At 36.0% G+C, this 14,959-nt stretch overlaps 1 protein-coding gene across 2 annotated transcripts; it reads left to right on the forward strand.

Annotated features, from left to right (window-relative positions):
• Positions 1–3,383: 3,383 nt before the first annotated feature.
• On the forward strand, positions 3,384–7,245 carry LOC107495034 (uncharacterized). Of its 2 annotated transcripts, none has more exons than XM_016116094.3 (7): positions 3,384–3,769; positions 4,119–4,804; positions 5,128–5,740; positions 5,833–5,933; positions 6,030–6,119; positions 6,234–6,358; positions 6,814–7,245. In XM_016116094.3, the coding sequence occupies exons 2-7, from the start codon at positions 4,229–4,231 to the stop codon at positions 6,956–6,958; spliced, it is 1,650 nt and encodes a 549-aa protein (XP_015971580.1). In that variant the 5' UTR covers positions 3,384–3,769; positions 4,119–4,228; the 3' UTR covers positions 6,959–7,245. The 2 variants fall into 2 exon arrangements, with proteins under 2 accessions (XP_015971580.1, XP_015971572.1); XM_016116086.3 differs by having other exon boundaries at positions 3,384–3,539.
• Positions 7,246–14,959: the final 7,714 nt, after the last annotated feature.

The following is a 14,959-nucleotide window of genomic DNA, read 5'->3' on the forward strand; positions in this document are numbered from 1 at the left end:
TTCCCCTAGTCGCATGAATAGGTTAAAAAATTTCATTAACGAAGCTAGGATACAAGACAAGTGTACTGTTCAACTCGATGTTCCCACTAGATGGAACTCTACAACACTATGCTTGAAAGTGGTTTGAAGTTTCAAAAGGCGTCAAGAGGTTAGGGGAGAGAGATGCAGAATATGCTCTAATGCAAGGTGGTATTCCGAGGAATCTTGATTGGGACAATGCAAAATACTTTATGAAATTCTTAAAAATTTTTCATGATGTTACAAAGAGTGTGTCTGGTAGTTTGCTTGTGACTTCTTCTCAATATTTTCATGAGTTTTGTAAGATCTTGCGAGTGTTCAAGGCTTCTTGTGGTAGTTGAGATCCATTACTTGGGAGTATGGCTGAGAGGATAAAGCTTAAGTATGACAAGTATTGGGGTAACATAAAAAATATCAATATGATGATTTTTATTGCTGTGGTTCTTGATCCTAGATACAAGTTGAAGTTAGTGAACTTTAGCTTTGAAAAGCTATATGATAAGGATGAGGCTGATTTTTTGGGTGCAAAAGTGAAAGAGACCTTCTCCAAGATGTTTGAATGCTATGTGAATGCAAATAATGTGGGTAGATCTTTTACTTCAGCAACAATGGATGGTGCATTAGATGTGGGAGTACCTGATAGCGACATGGCTGGTGATTTTTTCAAGGAGGTGCATTTTCATGAGATCATCAACAAGAATGAGGTGGATTTGTATTTGATGGATGGTTTAGAAAAGTCTCGTGATCAAAATACTTTTGACATATTAAATTGGTGGAAGGTGAATTCTAGCAAGTATCCTATCTTATCCCAAATAGCAGATGTCTTAGCAATGCCGGTCTCGACTGTTGCTTCAGAATCAGCTTTTAGCACATGTGGAAGAGTGCTTAACAACTATAGAAGTTCTTTAACCCAAAGACAGTTGAGGCATTGATTTGCATACAAAATTGGCTTCGTGCTTCTCCAATGACAACTGATTTTGAGGAGCTTATTGAAGAGTTTGAGAAACTTGAATTAGGTATGCAAAAAAGAAATTTGTAGTTCCTTCATGGTTTATGTTTATAATTTATAATCTATATTATGTTTATGTTTATAAGCTATATTGATTTTTTTGTTTTATTTTTGTAGAAATTGCACCAATCGAGGGAAGATGATGATGAGTCTGGTGTAGATTCAGATTAAGCATGATAGCTCTTTGGTTTTTATTTGTTTTAAAGTGACTATTTTGGTTTAAAGTGTGTTTATTTTTGTTGTTTTGCAAGACATTTTTAATTGTCTTTGTTTTATGTTTAATTAAGTTGAATTTGTATTGAATTTGGATGTAATATACTCTCATTATTCTAGTTTATTGGCGGTTTTAAACTTTATTTTATTGTAATTTAAATTCTGATTATTAGATGTAAAAAAATTGAAAAAACCGACCGAACCAAACCGCTGTTGGTTTTGTTCGGTTTGGTTCGGTTGTTCAAACTTAGCCAACCGAATGGTTGGTATCATTGTAGAACCGATCAGGTCGGTTCGGTTGATTTTCGGTCTAAAATTGAACCAAACCGAACCGATTACACCCCTAGCTGTGAAGGCTGGGATTGATTGGATGGGGCTCATCTGGTTGCACAAGTGTTGTGGGAGGTTGAGATTCTTACTTTGGTAATTGGATTGGTTGAGTTGGTTGTTGGGGTCTTTCTTGGGTCACATTGAAACTATCCTCATTCTGGGACTAAACTTCAACATGCTTACTTGCTTCATGGGCCTCCTCCTTATTATGGGCCTAATCCCTACCTGCTATAGGCCTCCATGACAACCTGTACATGACCCACTATTTCAGCATCATCATCATCCTCAATAATTACAAGTCTTCTTTTTTTTTTTTAGTCTTTTTCGAAGTTAGAATCCTCTTAGCATAGGTCTTTAACCTCATCTTTGTAGGAGCGATGTTCTCTTCAACTATAACTGGAACATTTACCGGGTGCTCTATATATAGCTCAATCCTATTACCATTCCTCACAGCTGCCTCATACATTTTAAATATGTCCATATCAACTCTTAACATTTTCAGTCCATTATCAAGCTCTTGACCTGGTTCTATCCAATGAAAATCAGTGATGGACGTATATCCAATGTCCTTCAGCAAATCATTAATAAAAAATCCATTTAGCGTATCGACATTAACCCTCTCAATCTCTGTTACTTCTCCACCAACATATAACATCTTTTCACATGGATCTCTCTCAAACCTTCCTCTATGATTGATAGAAATAGTTATATGGATGGTGGACATCCCTGCAAGAAAGACGATAAAAGATCATTCTATGTAACTACATCAAATTCAAGTTTTAGAAGATAAATGTTGACATTGCAGATGAAAAACAGAATTTTCAGGAAAGGTTAAGCAAAGATAAATTCCAAAAAAGATAAGTAAAGGTAAATCCTATTTCACATGTTCACATATATACAAGAACAATAAGAGAAATAAGAAAACAAACAAAAAAAAAAAAACACATCTTGCAATAGACAAGACCCACAATCCAATCCCATCCCTTATAGAAAATTTGTTCTGTTCTTAGATGCTAACATTAACAATCAATTTTTGTGCAATGACATATCTCTATTCTTTGTGAAGTAAAGACAACAAGTGCTTTCCACGATGCTTTACTCTGTACAATTGCTTTGATTAGATGGGAAGAATTATTTGTCGCGGCATGGAGGTGCGCTAATCGTCTTCTCCAACTTTGGGTGGTGGTGGCGGCGACGATTGAGCTTTGCTAGGGCACACAGTGGTGTGAAGAGCTTTTTTATCTAATTTCTTTACCAAAAAAATGTTAGAATACATGTAGATAGGTTTGAGAGATTTTTGTTGTCACGTAGGTTCGAAAACTAACAGATCAATTGCGTAACCAAGGTCCAAATACTCTTGGCACACGGATGTTATCTTTTGTGATTACAATCATCATTTTATCAGCGTCTATATTTTTTATGGGTACAAATAGTAATTTATTCTTGAGAATTCCAAAAAAGAAAATTAATGAAATTAATTCTTAATTTAATAATTAAATACTTTTATCAAATAATATTCATCTTTTATAGATATATCATTAGTTTAATTTTTTTATAGTTAATTTTAACGGCGTTCAAATTTTAGTGGTCATAAATAACTATTTGCACTTATATCTTCTTTTAAGTTTGCTTAAATTGCATAAAAATTAAATTATATAATTGCTTTTAAATAATCAGATATAAGTAAAATTTAATTTTCATTTACTAACTATATAAAAAAAGGTTTACTTAAAGAAATTTATATATTTAATAGATTAACTATTTAAACAAAAAATGTGAAACAAACCACCCGAATCCCTTAACTCTTTTTTGGTGCTATTTCACACAGTAACTCCTAACAACGCATTTTTGCAAAGCATGAAGAAAAGCCCCTCTTTCTATCACAACTTGGGCTACAGTTCGCCTTTCCTGCACCACAAGAGGCATCAAATACTTAGTCATAGACACCTTCGCAATTTGGGAAATGAAGGTAACAACAACAAGAACCCTCCTTCACCTAACCCTAATTCACTAACCTTCCTTCACAATCGTAGAACACTTGTTTGTGCTTGTTTGTCAATTCTTTTGCCTCGAAACTCTGATCTGAGCCTCACCCTGTTCCCTCAACTTCTCGGGAAGCTCTTTCTTTGTACCCACGCCTATCGGTTTGGGAGGGGGGAGGATTGAGATACTATAGAAACGATTTTCTCAAATCAGAGTGTGAGGCCGTTGCCCTATTTTTCTGTGTTTGATTCAATGTGTTCTTATATTTTATGAAGCCTTTACCAAAGTAAAGTCGGAAAGGATTTTTTCCCTCGCTTTTTTCCCCTTATCTAGTTGTGTTAGGGTTTATGATTAAAAGGGGGAAATTGAGGAGAAAGATGATTTCGACCCGCTGTTTTTCCTAAAATTTGGCATGTTCTTTACTTTTCTTCCCCCATTGCTAAAAAATTTTCAATATGGTCTATTTCTTTTCTTTCTTTTTATAATTTTATTTTGGAGTATGATTTTTGTGCTTTCAAGTGAGTGGGATTTGTAATGTTAATGATTTCATATGATTCTGTTGCAGGTGATATTGTTATTGTAGTGCCTTTTCGTAGTTTTACCTAAGCTATCATTCTTAGTTGTGGGAGACAAAAGTGCACCAGAACCTGCGCCTGGTATAATAACAACTGTTTAATGGAAGATTTTGGTGGTTCCGGGTTTGATGGCCTTAGTAATGCTGTGAGGAGGAAGAGGAGTCAAACTTCTCGCAGGCCTCGGCCAGATTCGCAGCCTGTACCTGATGGTACCGACTTGTCTCCCTTGTCATCAACACCCCCTTCAGATGATGTTAGCAGGGTCTCTAGTGAAGAGAATGCTGAAGACGATAAATCCCATAAGGATGGTGGGTTCAATGTGTTTTATAGTAATGAGCCTGGACGAAGCAGCTTACAAAACAAACGCTGTAGTGAGGGTGTTCTTGCTCCAGCTAATTGGAAGGGTTCTAGCAAATCAAAGGATAGCTTAGAATCAGAATTGGGAAATGCAGAGATGTATGGTGGAAGTAATCCAGATAGTCCGAGTTTAGGGCAGTTTGGTGTTTCTCAGGATCCATTAGGGAATGAGAATCGTGTTAAAAAGGTGAAGCTGAAGGTTGGTGGTGTTACGCGTACTATTCAAGCCAACTCTGCATCAAACAGTACTTCAGCTAGTGGATCAACTACAAAGAGCTCTCGATCATCAGATGCCACTAGATCACGCCACAAGCATCAGGTAGTTTTCCTTTGGATGCGATAATAGCTTCCTTCAGCAATTATGTCTTTATCATACAGTACTATGCTATATTTCTACTTAATATGAGTGTTGGTTCGTGGGATATCTGGATACTTCAGATTGAGTCATTAATTGGTAAGATATGCAATTTTTTTGTCTAGATATATAGACATATCTATTGCTTATGTGCAATAACTTGCTGATATACTTCTTATCTCTCTTTTGTGAAAGATTATTTGTCATTTAGATTTCTTGCTTCTATAGCTGATTTTTTTTAATTGAAAAATCCCAATTGATGACTTCCTTCGATTGTGTTATTGCAGAGCAATTCAGATGATAACCAGTCTCCCTTGGATAAGAGAAGTGGCTTACAAGGCCTTCCGTGGAAGGATTTCTCAAGTCAGGACTCATTAATTGGGAGGTTATCTGGAAAGAATAAATTAAGCAAGCAAGGAGACAAGTCTGAATCAGTCCGGAAGAGCAAGCGAGTACCAAAGAGGCGTGTACTTGATGACGAATTTGGTGATGAGGATGATGAGGATGATGAGATTCGTTATCTGGAAAAGCTGAAAACATCAAAAGTTTCTGCTGTATATAGAGATGAAGAGGAATTAGGCAAGAAACATAAAAAGCTTTCTAGCATGGAAAATGCAGCCTCAACAAAATCAAGCAAAGATGGGAAGAAAAGGTTTAGACCAGATAGAGTGTATGAGGATGTGGATTATGAGGAAGAGGATGAGTCTGGGTCTGATGTTGAGGTTGAGGATAAGAAAAAGAAAAAACAGAGGAAGGAATCTGTTGATGTTTTGATGGACAGTAAAAGGGAAATAACTCTAACTACTCGTCAACGGGCTCTTCAATCCAGCAAAGATGCCTCTGCACCTGGTTCAAGTTTAATTGAGTTTCCCAATGGATTACCACCTGCCCCGCCTAGAAGTGCGTATTTACTTAATTTTCTTTTATCTGTTTGATGTGATGCACTAGTAATGTGGCTCAATTCATAATGTGATGGTATATCTTGAATACAGAGCAAAAGGAGAAGCTTACAGAAGTGGAGCAGCAACTAAAGAAAGCTGAGGCTGCCCAGAGGCGTAAAATGCAAAATGAGAAGGCTGCCCGGGAGTCTGAGGTTAGTGTTCTCTCCAAATTACTGCTTTTTTCTTTTGTTATGTATAATTTTACATAAAATCCTTGACCCCATTGTACATATTTCACATTTTTGTAGGCTGAAGCTATAAGAAAAATTCTTGGTCAAGATTCTAGTAGGAAGAAGCGGGAAGAGAAAATGAAGAAACGTCAAGAAGAATTGGCTCAGGTTTTGCTTAGTTCAAACAATCTGTGTTTATATGTGTCTAACTGTCTATTCGTATATTTGTATGTGTGTATGTGCGTTTAACAGCTGTCATTTGTCTTCTATTATTATTTGCAGAGGGCAGCCAATGCACAAATGCTTGCATCAAACACTATTAGATATGTGATGAGTCCTAATGGTACAGTTGTGACATTTCCTGATGAAATGGGCCTCCCTAGTATATTCAATTCAAAACCGTGCAGGTACTGTCCTTTGCTTTGACATATGGAACCAGTTTGATTGTTTTTCTCAAAGCTATTTAGATATGTTTGGTAAATAAAATGCAAAAAGGGAAAGAAGATGAAAGAAATTGATGAGCTTGGATTTAATGAATTATTCATTTACTTTTCTTTGGTTTCCCACTGATGTTATATGATTGGACACAATAGTATCATATGTTTCATCCTAGTCGTTGTTTCTTTTGCTTTGAGCACTGGTCTCTTGACATTAAAGCTTGAGATAGAATTCTGATAGGAACATCAAACGCCAGGGTGGTTTTTGCGTCCTTGAAATTTAATTTCAATGAATTTCCTTTAGCTGTTTCCATGAACTGACAACAAATCTTTATCAGAAGTTAGATACTCATAGATTTCAAGTTTGTTTTCAAACACACCAAAATTCCCTTAGTGCTAATGATTATTATTTGGTATTGTCTCAGTTATCCTCCATCACGGGAGAGATGTGCCGGTCCGTCATGTCCCAACCCTTACAAGTATCGCGACTCAAAATCAAAGCTTCCTCTTTGCAGTCTCCAATGTTACAAAGCAGTCCGAGAGAAGATGGCTGCTGAAGCTATCTGTTGATGTTGCAAATAGACTTCCCATCACTGGTTTATACCAAGTTGCACACAGCCAATTTTATGGCACCCATCCTTAGGTCCATGCTTTGTTGAGAGAAATTATGTTGAGCTTTTGGTGAGAGTCATTTTGTCTAATATGTTAATACATCTTTTGATTTTGCATTTTTGGTATGAGAGATTGCTAGCATCATGCCCTGTAGCATGTAAATCTATTAGAAATATTTAGCTATTGGCAATGTCTAAATCTGAATATTACACCATTGATTAAATTATTAATCACTAATAATTGATACATGACATTCCTTAATTTATTTTAATTTGAGAGGAGATTAATGTTTTGCTTGGTTGAGCAAAGAAGAGAAAAAAAGAAAGGAAACAAAGAAAATGAAGAGAAGAGAAAATAACGAGAAAAGTGTGTGTGTGTGTGTATATATATATATATATATATATGTTTCGATCAACAGAAAAGAGAGAGAAAACTCAGTATATAAAATGACATAGATATCTATTATATGAAAAAATATATATTTACATGATAATTTAATTTCAAAAATTATATAAGTCTATTTACTATTTTATAATTTTAATTTTAATTTATTTTTCCACATTATAACAAATAAAAATGTGTTTATAGAAATGTAAGGAGAAACAAGGCGTTTCTTATTCCACATTCATTTTCCATTTTTCTTTTTGTCTCTTTTAAGCAAAAGAATTTTTCATGTGAGGTCTAGTGTAAACTTTTTCTTTTTTTACTAATGTTTAGTACTTGTCATCTAAATATGATAAAAATCTAATCTTCTGACTATTTTCTCTTACAGTTTCTTTCTTTTAATTTTTTTTGTGTCTTTTTTTCTTTTAATTTTTTTTTGAATCAAATGAAGCATAAAAAAATGACATAAAAAAACATAGATTAATATGTCAACTATGAGGCCTCCTAGAGTATTGTAAGATAAATGCACTAGGAAGGAAAATTGGCGCAACAGTTGGTGAGGTGTTGGATGTGGGAGTGTTTGTAATGAAAGGAAGAGAATTAAGGATTGTGAAAATGCAAGTCAGTCTTGATGTCACCCTGAAACTAAGGAAGTTTGTGAGGATTGCATGGTTGAACGGTTGGATTATGGAGACAGATTTGAAGTATGAGATAATAGGGTGTTTCTGCTCCTATTGTGGTCATCTGGGGCACGAGATGAGAAGCTGTAACATATTACTTGATGATACGATTAAGGGAGAGAAGGTAGAGGAAGGTTGGAGAGAGTGGATGAAGGCATCACAAATAGGTAAAAGGGTTACTCACTTGAAAGAGAAGCCCCAAACAAATCAATGTTCAAACTCAAGTGACTAGAGAAAAAGTCCAAGAAGCCCACTTTAGTTAATCTCCTTTGAAGTACGGCGGCATTATCTGTAAAAGAAAAGAATAACAAGAACAACTATGAAATGGAGAAAACGAGAACAAGCAGAGGGGATGGTTCGATTACTGCTAGAAAGCCACTAGCAGAATGGAATTGTGCCAATAAGGAGGGAGAGAATAATAGGGAGAAGCAGACAATTGTGTGTGTTGCAAGTTCTCCAGAGAGTAAAAAAGAAATAAATCCTATTATTGCTGTACATAATTGTCAGCAAATTGGAGGAACTAATTTGAAGGTTGGGCTAACTAGCAAAAAGCCAAAAATTAAATACTTGGCTAGGAAGATTGATTCTAATTCTCAAACTACAGTGGGTGTTAAAAGGAGGTCAGGAAAAGTTGAGGATGAAACTTGGTGGAGGCATGAAGATGCTGAAAATTTGAATATGGCTGAATCGGGGAAGGGTGCCAACCCGCAATTAGCACTCAAAAGTCAATGAAGATGATGATGTGGAACTTTCGAGGTTTGGGAAAGACCCTGATAGTTCACAACATACAAGGGATCAAAAGATCCCATTCCCCCAAGGTGGTATTTTTGTGAGACAAAAAATACCTTTTTGTTTGTTTGTTAGGAGACAGTGTGAAAAATTTGGGTTTGAAGAAAATTTTGCGTGGAACCGCAAGGTATGGCGGGTGGATTAGTCTTGGCATGGACTTCTGATACTCAGGTAATAATTATTGATGCAAGAAGCTACTTTATTCATTTTCATTGGCTAGATAAAGGGAGAAATATGTTGTGGGTAGTTATTGCTGTCCACCTTCACAGCAAAGAACAACAACGTAATGGCTAATATCTGGAGATTCTTCAGCATCTTGAAGGCACTGGGGAACATTATTTACAGATTGGAGACTTCAATGCAATTTTAGGACAGCATGAGAAAGAAGGAGGTAGGTACAAATCAACAAGTTGCTTAACAGATTTTAATGATTTCCTAAATGAGGGCAGGTTGAGGGACATTAGCTATGAAGGTTGCAAATTCACTTGGTCAAATAGACAATTTGGGAAAAATCTAATAAGAGAGAGGCTTGACAAATGCTTAGTTTTTAATGGCTGGTTGGCGGAGTATCCTAATGCAAAGGCTCTACACCTAGAGGATATGGGTTCTGACAATCGCCCAATCATTATTCAGACCGATCAGCAAGTTCGGAAATTAGATTCCAAGAAAGGTGGTGTGAGTTGGAGGAGGTTCAAATCATTATCAAGGAAGCTTGGCAACAAAATTTTTCAGGGTCACCGATGTACATTCTATTCAGCAAGTTGAAATACTACCGTCATAAACTTGTTGGATGGCATTATACCAATCATAATAACTCGGCTAGGCTAATTGTGAAGCTTAATCAGAAGTTGAAAGCTGAAAAATAGAAAGGCCAGGTAGTAGATAAGCGTCTCATTTTAAATCTAGAAGCTGATCCTTAAGATGCTTATGAGAAGGAGGAGAGATATTGGAAAGAAAAGTCCCGAGTGAAATAGTTATAGTAGGGTGACCAAAATACAAAATTCTTTCATGCTAAGTTTCAAGCTCGGAATAAACAGAACAGGTTGGAGAAACTAAAGGATGAGGATGGGCTGTACCGGACTGATGTGGAAGGTATTGGAGAGGTGGCCGAATCCTTTTTCAAGAAGCTCTTTTCTACTTCAAATCCTAAAAATCCGAAGATGCTTTAAAAGGTTTGCAAATGAAGGTAAATGATAGAATTATGAAGGAAGAAGTTAAAAAATCTATTTTTTCTATCAATCCTTTCTCAGCGCCAGGTGAGGATGGTTTCACAGCAAGGTTTTTTCAGTTTTATTGGGAGGTTGTCGAGAATGAAGTCTTTCAAGAATGTGCTAGCTTTTTCTCTAGAGGTAAAATGCTTCGCTCCCTAAATCACATGCAGATTTGTTTGATACCGAAGATTACAGGTGTTGATTCTATGACTCAGATTCGACCTATTAGTCTGAGTACGGTATTCTATAAGGTAATTTCAAAGCTTTTGGTTCATAGAATGCAATTTTGTATGAATAAAATCATAAGTATGAATCAAAGTGTATTTATTAAGGGTAGGTTGATCAGTGATAATGTCCTTATAGCCCATGAATTTATGCACTATTTGAATACCAAGAGGCAAGGTGATTTTGATATGGCATTGAAGTTAGATATAAGTAAAGCCTATGACCGAATTGAGTGGAGTTTTGTTTGGGCAATGATCAGAAGGATGGGATTTTGTCAGAAGTGGATTGGCTGGATGCAGGAGTATCTGACTACAGTTTCCTACTTAGTTCTTATTGATGGGTTTTCTCACAGCTTCTTCAAGCCTGCTAGGGGTCTCCGATAGGGAGACTCCCTTTTTCCATATCTATTTCTCATTTGTGCAGAGGGGTTATCTCATCTGCTCCACAAGGGTGAATAGAGACATGAGTTTTCAGGTCTATAGTTAAATTGGCAGTGTCCCACCATTAGATATTTATTTTTTGCAGATGATTCTATTTTATTTGGAAGTCAAACATGTCAAAATATACTTTGACTACTTCAGGAGTATACTGATATTAGTGGTCAAGTTACTAACCTAAAACAAATCCTCGGTCTTCTTTAGCCATAACATGCTTGAGGAGCTGAGGAATGAGCTTGCAAAGATTTTGCAGGTTCCACACGTTGGCTCACAGGATAAATATTAGGCCTCCCTGCAGTTGTGAACAGATAAAAAAATACTACCTTTAGCTACATTGAAGATAAGGTATCCAAGAAACTTAATCAATGGAAGGGATCATTACTATTAGTTAGTGGTAGAGAAGTACTTATTAAGGCTGTGGGTTCTACTGTGCCTATTTATACCATAAGCTGTTTCAAACTACCAGAATCACTCATTGACAACATACAAACAAAAATGATATAGTTTTGGTGGGGTCAAAGGGTGAATGAAAGAAAGCTTCAGTGGATTAAGTGGGACACTGTGTCTAGAAATAAAGATTAGGGAGGATTAGGTTTCAAGGACTTGAAAGCCTTTAATTTGACAATGTTGGGAAAGCAAAGTTAGAGGATACTAAAGAAAACTGATTTTGTGTTATACCAAGTTTACAAAGCTAAATACTTCCCCTATTCCCCCTTCATGAATGCTCAGATTGGTCAGAATTCCTCTTGGGCATGGAGGAGCATTCTTGAAGGCAGAAACATGCTCAAAAAAGGTTTGAAATGGCAAATCGAATAAGGTACTCAGGTCCGTATTTATAAGGATGTTTGGGGGAACAATTCAGAGAGAACCAATGAATGTTTTAAATAATAACCTAATATGGGTCAACCAGCTAATGCTTCCTAATAGTATATGGAATGAAGATGTAATTTGTAGCACTTTCACAGATGTAGTAGCTCAAAACATCTTTCAAACCCCTAGAACTGCTGAACAAGACAAGCTTATATGGGGGAATGGAAAAAAAGGGCTCTTACTCGGTAAATACGGATTATCAGATTAGCTTCCAATTCTTCCATCCATCTCAGAAGTACCTTCCAGAAATTTTCCACCAGAAAGAGCTATGGCATTCAATTTGGGGGCTTAGGTGTCCAGCGAAGGTCAGGCTCTTTCTTTGAAGAGTGGTTCATGGTGGCATACCTGTAAAGAAGACCCAAATGTCAAATTGAGGAAAAAACTGTCCTACATTGTTTAATTACATGCCAACACTCAGCTCATGTTTGGTGAGGAATTGGAATTACTAATATACCTAGGGATTATGACGAGTTGTGGAAATGGTGGATCTTGAATATGAAGAACATGGGTTCAGGCAACAGTGCACGAAGAAAATCTCTCGCTACAATAACCCTCTGGCGAATTTGGATAGCTCAAAACCTAAAGGTTTTTAAAGACAAAAACTCCTCAAGCTTGGAGATCGCTCAAGCTGCCACTAGAGCCAGGGACGAGTTCTGTGGAGTTACGTTTTGCTAGTTTTCACTTTCTAATTCTCTTTCTTTAGTATCTCTTATAATTTTTTTAGTCAATGTAATTCTTTGTTTTGGCGAGTGCCATATCTTCCGTTCTATTGTCCTTTTGAAGACCAAATCAATTATTCTCATTTAATAAAATGTCATTCTTTGAAAAAAAAAAGAAAAAAAAGACATAATTCATTTAATGGCTAACATTACATGATATTTTCAAAAGAGAGTTGCAGGCCAAATATTGAATACTTGGCTTAGAGAGAACCAATATTCCGTGGCTCTTTTATACTCCCTCTCCCTATTCTCTTTACATTTACAAATAATTTTTGTTTAAATTTTGTACATGAACTAGGTGTAGAAATATTGAGAGGAATGAAGATTTGAATTGAAACAAGGCAATTGAACTGAGAAAGATAGAGTGAAGAAAGAAAATGCAATAAGTAGTGTAATATTGACTTCATCACTAATACAATATACATTGGCCTTTTATAGACAGTACTGTAACTGAGCAGTACCAACATTAGATCAAGAATACAACTGTAATACCTAAAAACTTTCTAAAAATAGAAGAGTAAAATTTCACCCTGGCCTTTAACCATTACGCGAACCCCATTCCGCCCCTCATCAATTGAAAAATGACATTGTGGCCCTAACCACTATCTCTGTTAGATCATTTTTCTCTCTATTAATGTCTCCATCTCTAGCTAATGAAAGTTGCCTACGTGAACCGTTACATTAACACGTGTTACGCAACCATTTTCAGGGTCAAATCACCCCCTGATAACTTATAAAAAAATATTGTATTTTGAGTGGTTAAGAACGTTTTACTTCTTCTTCTTCCTTTCGTTATTTAACCACTTCGAATCCTAAATAGAAGGATGAGCTGCATAGCAGAGCAATTTTTTGCTTCTAATCGTCGTTCATGGAGGACTATCGAGAGGTTGATGAGATGTGATCAAGGTAGGATTGAGAACAACAAAACAGGTAGGAAGAAGAAGTTCGAACACCCAAGTTGTGATTGTGGACGTCATGCTATCCTATTTGAATTTGGAACAAAACTAAACCCTAGTAGGTTGTTCTTTGGCTGCGGTTACTTTAAGGTAAGTTACTATTCATGTTAATATGATTATTTTTGTTATTTCATGCTTGAAGAGTAATTGCCAATGTGAATTGCTGACCCCACAACAACATTGTAAGTACTTCAAGTGACTTGATGAGATGATTGGACAGAATGTTTATTCCAATTTGGGATGCTGATATTGGAGGAGAAACACCTATGGTGAAAGAAAAATTGTTAGATTTGGAAGAGAGAATGAAGAATTTAGAGATGTCAATACATAATGAATTGCACAGCAGGACAATATTAGCATTGTTAGGATTTTGGTGTATGTTGGGATTTATAATTGCTTTTGCTGCTGCTATTTTTTTTATTTAGTGTTACTGATTTGAGCTATTTGGTACTTTGTTTACAAATAGCCTTTTAGTGTTATTTTGGGGTTTAAGTCAAGTTTGTGTTTTTTTTATGGTGACATACTTGAGTTCAAGAAACAATGTGATATAATTTCAGTTAGATTATGTAATATTTTAGGTGATTGTGTTAGTGAATCATGTTTCAACCTGTTCAAATAGACTACAATTATAAAGTATCAAACGAGTTAGATTCCAACAAAATGCCAAAACATAATTATTTATAAAGTATTACTTATACTACTGCAATGTCACAGAACATTAGCTAATCAAAATAACCACTATCATAGTTATCATAAAAAGCATATTTTTCACAATTAAGTACAATTAGGAAGAGATTCACAAAAACATACAATTTTAAGGAATAATTGCAAGGTAAGTTGATAGAATCCACTTTTTTCAAGCCAAAAATAATTGTAAAATATGAATTTATCACCTATCCTTCTACGACTTGTGCCCTTTCAGACTTGAGCTTTCGTCATTTTTGTTGGATAGGTCATAAACTCGGGTAAATAGCAAGCCTGTGGCTCATGAGGTTGGGATGGATTTCATGAAGAGATCAAAATTTTCTTATAGGAGCTTAACGAGGTCTTCTTTTAACTGTATATCTAAGTTAGCCCCTATGTTTGTTATTTTTCTGTCCTGATCTGGACCTCCTCAGTCTTTCCATCGGGTTCTGGTCTCAATTTTTCTGGAATTTGGACATCGTCGAGTTCTATGGTATTGACCTCTGATGAGCGGATAATTTATACGCTTTTTGGCATTGTTTTTAGGTAGTTTTTAGTATAATCTAGTTACTTTTAGGGATGTTTTCATTAGTTTTTATGATAAATTCACATTTCTGGACTTTACTATGAGTTTGTGTGTTTTTCTATGATTTCAGGTATTTTCTGGCTGAAATTGAGGGACCTGAGCAAAACTCTGATAGGAGGCTGACAAAGGACTGCTGATGCTGTTGGAATCTGACCTCCATGCACTCGAAATAGATTTTCTGGAGCTACAAAACTCCAAATGGCGCGCTCTCAACGGCGTTGGAAAGTAGACATTCAGAGCTTTCCAGCAATATATAATAGTCCATACTTTATTCGTGATTAGATGACGTAAACTGGTGCTCAATGCCAGTTCCATGCTGCATTCTGGAATCAAACGCCAGAAACAGGCGTTCAACTCCAAAAGAAGTCTCAGCTCGTGGATAGATCAAGCTCAGCCCAAACATACACCAAGTGGGCTC

This window comes from Arachis duranensis, chromosome 9 (assembly GCF_000817695.3).
Source record: "Arachis duranensis cultivar V14167 chromosome 9, aradu.V14167.gnm2.J7QH, whole genome shotgun sequence".
Lineage (NCBI taxonomy): Eukaryota > Viridiplantae > Streptophyta > Magnoliopsida > Fabales > Fabaceae > Arachis > Arachis duranensis.

Coding starts and splice junctions, on each gene's coding strand:
- LOC107495034 (XM_016116094.3), top strand. CDS start 4,229: ATGGAAGATTTTGGTGGTTCCGGGTTTGATGGCCTTAGTAATGCTGTG. Junction 4,805..5,127: donor GATCACGCCACAAGCATCAG/GTAGTTTTCCTT, acceptor GTGTTATTGCAG/AGCAATTCAGATGATAACCA. Junction 5,934..6,029: donor AGGCTGCCCGGGAGTCTGAG/GTTAGTGTTCTC, acceptor ACATTTTTGTAG/GCTGAAGCTATAAGAAAAAT.